Genomic DNA, 5,055 nt, shown 5'->3' with positions numbered 1-5,055 from the left:
GCTTCTTTTCTTTTGGCAATGTCAAAAACCACCAAGAGATGTGAGGGGAGGATTTCTTACTGACGACGAGAGATTTGCTCCCATTGTCCTGTACTCTGGGGCAACAAGCTGCACTCAAAAAGTCCCCACACCCCAAAAATCACTCCCAGCAGCATCACAAAAAAACCATTTTTTGTGACTGTGCTATGCATTATAGCACCAGCATTACTTCCCCATTTCTACCTGTCTTTTCTTGCCTTTTCTTTTTTCTCCCTGGGTACCAGGTGTGCTGGAGGGACTCAGATCAGTACAAGACAGCATTTCTCATATAAACAGTACTGTATTAACAACCACAGGGCAGCTGTACCTGTAAGCTGGGATAGCACCAAATGTTGGCATCTCTATCCATGCAGCTAGGCTGCTAAAAAGAAGCAACTACAGTGGAAATGCACCTACTGTATGTGAAATGCTGGTGCGGATTTTTTTCTTTTTTTTTTCTATCAGTCTAACCTTCTGTGTTGATACATGAATGCTGGTACCCACTTAGAGGGATGCCAGATGATCAGTGCAGAATGAAGGTCCCAGGAGAAAGGCTCACGTGGTTTTCTCTGCCCTGTGACGTCACTAGCAGATGGCATGGGTACCAGCTCTGGCAGTTGGCATCAATGTCACTTTTTAGAGATCAATGAGATAGTGCAGATATACACAGATCTAGACTCCAGGAGACGATGCGACATTCAGACTGAAAAGATTTGGAAGGCAAAAAATGAAAACTGATTGTTGAATGAAATAAAAAGCTAAGGTAATACAAATAAAGATATATTTCAGTTGGTGCTGGGTGTGCATGCAAGTGTTTAAAGATACAGTATCATTGTCTTGTATTTTATGTATGCTATTTACTGTCTAATAACTCCTCCTAACATTTTATTCTTCTGATGCAATTGCAAACTTTCATTGCTTCTATGTAATATTGTGTGTAGACAATACTGATAGAGTTAGTCTTTGACCGGGGTTTTTGTTTAGTTTTTTTCTATTAAAAAAAGTCCTTGCATTTGCTTTGCTTGTCTCTTTGAAGACCATGGGATCCAAGATTTTATTGCTCCCAAACTACAATAAAAAAAAAAAAATAAAGCAAAGTAACTGGGAAAAGGAAATTATTTTTCCATTCCAGACTGGATTCTGAGCACACGTGCAGAATTGCAGTCAGAATCTACAGACTGCTCTTGTCAGCTAAGAGCTGGAGGAAGACATCTGAGCCTTGCAGAACATAAACACTGCTATAGGGTGCAGAGAATTTTTCACCTCCCTCCCCCCCTCTTGATGGGGAAGAAAAAATAAAGGAGAAAAGAAAAAGCAAATAAGTTGATTCTAACTAAACAGATAATATCAATTAGAATTTATATTATTGGGGGAAAAAAATGGCAGGGGGATTTTATTTCCTAACTCTAATCCAAATACATTTAAGGTTAGATAATTCTGATTTTTGTGTTAATATGAAATAAGTAATATGTAATTTTAATACAAAACATTAAAAAACTGCTTTGTTTTCCATTATGTTACAAGCTGAGTGATTGTGGGAGATGTTCTATTATTTTTTTCTTCTCACCCACTGCAACTTACTGGAGTTTAATATCTTGATACATAAAGGAAGAAACATGGAGGGAAAAAACCCCACAACTTTGAAATATAAGTCAAAAAGAGATTTTAAAATATTTACTCTCAGGTAATAGAAATATGGCACTTTGAATTTTAAGGTTGCACTTGCTCTGCTAATTTTTCCACCCAGGGGAATTTGGATTAATGAAATTTCTATATTGCTTTATTGTGTTTTGCATTTCTTTGAATTCCATCATGGTGAGATTTAGAAGGGGTTGTTTAAAAATAAAATAAATGAGCAGGGAGCTAATTGTATATTTTAAATATTGATTTCCTCTATATTTATCTGTGAGAAATGTGTCTTTTTAGTTGTAAGGTCCAATGTTCTGAGTGATTTTAGAATTCTTAACAGCTTTTATGTTTTAAAAAGTGGTCATTTGCAACTGGCATTTTATGCAAGAAATATAGATTGTGCATTTATATACACACACACTCTCATATACAGAGAGCGCACAGGCAGACACAAAAAAGCTGCATGAGGCTGTGTGTGTGAGTCAGGAAACTTTAAAAATGGAAATATTTAAACATTGTACTGGCATTCTTTCAGGTGACTTAAGATTATAGAACCATGTTAACACTACCATTTGATGAGTCTGTTGTAATGCCAGAATCCCAGATGTGTAGAAAGTTTTCAAGAGAAAGTGATGACCAAAAGCAAATGAAGAACCCAGAGAGCTTTTCAAAGCAGATCGTGCTCCGAGGAAAGAATATTAAAAGATCTCCTGGAGAAGACACAGAAAAAGAGGAGGAGGAGGAGGAGAGAGAAGAGGAGGATGAGAATGGCTTACCTAGGCGAAGGGGTCTTCGGAAAAAAAAAACAAGCAAGATAAGAATGGAAAGGATCAAATTTAGGCGACAAGAAGCCAATGCTAGAGAGAGGAATCGCATGCACGGCCTTAACGATGCCCTGGACAATTTAAGGAAAGTGGTCCCTTGTTATTCTAAAACACAAAAACTGTCCAAAATAGAAACTTTAAGACTAGCCAAGAACTATATTTGGGCTCTTTCTGAAATCCTGCGAATTGGCAAGAGACCTGACCTGCTCACCTTTGTCCAAAACTTGTGCAAGGGTCTGTCCCAGCCAACTACAAACTTGGTGGCGGGGTGCCTGCAGCTGAATGCCAGAAGTTTCCTAATGGGCCAGGCGGGTGAAGGCACCCATCATACCCGCACGCCCTACTCCACCTTCTATCCCCCTTACCACAGCCCAGAGCTTGGCACCCCCCCAGGGCATGGGACTCTAGACAACTCCAAGTCCATGAAACCTTACAATTACTGCAGTGCTTACGAGTCCTTCTATGAAAGCACTTCCCCGGAGTGTGCCAGCCCACAGTTTGAAGGTCCCATAAGTCCTCCCCCCATTAACTATAATGGGATATTTTCCCTGAAGCAAGAAGAAAGCTTGGACTATGGCAAAAATTACAATTACGGCATGCATTACTGTGCAGTGCCATCCAGGGGTCCCCTTGGGCAGAGCTCGATGTTCAGGTTGCCTACAGAGAACCACTTCCCTTACGACTTACATCTGCGCAGCCAGTCTCTCACCATGCAAGATGAATTGAATGCGGTTTTTCATAATTAATGAGGAAAATGAAAATAAACAGTGGTCATTCACCTCCCCATCTAATTAAGAGCAAGCAGATGCTTGGGCACTGTGTAATTGGCACAATTCTATTTAACATGTTTACTAGTTCCTAAAGTGTGTTTCAACTATTGTGGGGATTTTCTATGTATTAATAAGTCCCTTCCCTTTTTCTGATAAGTATTTTTCCTTTTTTTTTTGTCTGTAATTGCTGCGAGATTATATTTCCTCACAGAGGTTATTTCTTCTTCCTTTCTTTCTTTTTATTTCCCTATTTGCTTGATTTGTTGAGCAGTGTGTCTGAACAATGTTGCTGGCATAAAAGCATACACACTGTGTAAGGTCAATGTCTATTTTGATTGTACAGTAATTATACAAATGCATGTTATTGAAATCAGATTAATAAAAATATGTATTTATAATTGGAAGAAAATATATATTATGTATCTGAGGAGAACTGGATCAAAAATATTCAGAACTTTAAGGAAATTATCTTGGAACTGATATGGGCTTGCAATATGCAAAGGTGAGAGTGCAGCAATATTGAAAGCTATGCAAAAAAAAAAAGGCCAACCAACAAACAAATAAACAGGTTTTGGGTTGTTGTTTTTGGGTAAGTTAAGGAAAAACAATGATTGTCACGTTATTCAGCCTGATTTTAGAGTGTTGCTGACAGGGGCCACATGCTAATATTTAGATGATAATGTCAAAAAATTGCCTCAGTTGTTTTGACCATATATAATCAGCACTTTTTTTTGTATAATTCTGACTTCAGATGTAAAGGTTTGTTATAAAAATGTATAACTGTGGTTTCTCACTACGTACTTTAAATGCAATTAAACATAGATGTTTCCACTTTTAAAATACATCTATTAGCTGCAATACTGTATTTTGTCTGATACTTATTATTTCACAGTATACGGCTGCCTTTGGTCTTGCCTATACAGCTTTATTCCCAGGACCCCCATATTGCTTGAGTCCAGGGATGGAAGTCACGAATTATCAGCATGAACCTTGTGTTATTTTCAGAAGGATGTATTAGTGAAGCAGCAGACCTAAAATATCACAAAAATAGCTGTATGCTAAATTAAATACTGGTTAGAGGAAGAAGGTAACTTTATGTCTCAATGAAAAGCCAGATTTCATACAGGAAAGGGTCCTGAGCCAATAAGCAAGACACTAGCTGCCCCTCCGGCTCTGGCTCATGAAGGAGTGGCAGGAGCGTGAGAAGCGTAAGAACTAGAGAGAGAAGGACTTCCTGGACATTGCTAAACTTAGTCTTGCCTAATAAACAGCACCAGTAAACTACAGATGTGCCTGCAACCCACATTAGCTCAGCAGCTACAGGGGTCTGCATGGTCCCTTACACCTTAAAAGAGTTGAGCTTAGTTGAGCCTCAGTCATTTTCTAACCAGTCAGAGCTATTTATCTGCAAGCTCACGAGTAATAAAATGAATGACCAGTTGACCTAAAGGCCAACAGACTTTAAATCTCTGAGTGAATAAGACCTCTTTATTATAACAGATAAACAGCATCTACCTGACAAACAAAAGTACTCTGCTGTGAACCAGGAGGAAATAATTTTTAAAAGCAATATAAAAAGTGTAAATTCAACATGCAAGTTGGAAACCCCTGGCTGGATCACAGTCTGGGTCATAGTTTGTTAATGACACATCAGTCTCAGAGCCTCACTTAAGAGTGCAGCTTGATAAAGAGGGGACAAGACAATTTTTCCTGATAATTTACCTAATTTCACAAGCAGAACTACTTGTAAACAGTCTACTCCATCAAGCATTGCAGCTCCTTCAGGACAACAGCAGTCTGACATTCATCTCCTC

The 5,055-nt window shown here is 38.6% G+C and overlaps 1 protein-coding gene across 1 annotated transcript; it reads left to right on the top strand.

Annotated features, from left to right (window-relative positions):
- Positions 1-541: 541 nt before the first annotated feature.
- On the top strand, positions 542-4,097 carry NEUROD6 (neuronal differentiation 6). Its single transcript, XM_051798770.1, has 2 exons — positions 542-781; positions 2,183-4,097. The coding sequence occupies exon 2, from the start codon at positions 2,204-2,206 to the stop codon at positions 3,215-3,217; it is 1,014 nt and encodes a 337-aa protein (XP_051654730.1). The 5' UTR covers positions 542-781; positions 2,183-2,203; the 3' UTR covers positions 3,218-4,097.
- Positions 4,098-5,055: the final 958 nt, after the last annotated feature.

The sequence above is a fragment of the Manacus candei genome, unplaced genomic scaffold (genome assembly GCF_025592945.1).
Source record: "Manacus candei isolate 608988 ecotype Guabito, Panama unplaced genomic scaffold, ASM2559294v1 h1tg000049l, whole genome shotgun sequence".
In the NCBI taxonomy this organism is placed as follows: Eukaryota; Metazoa; Chordata; class Aves; order Passeriformes; family Pipridae; genus Manacus; species Manacus candei.
This window is presented reverse-complemented; position numbering and strand designations above follow the sequence as displayed.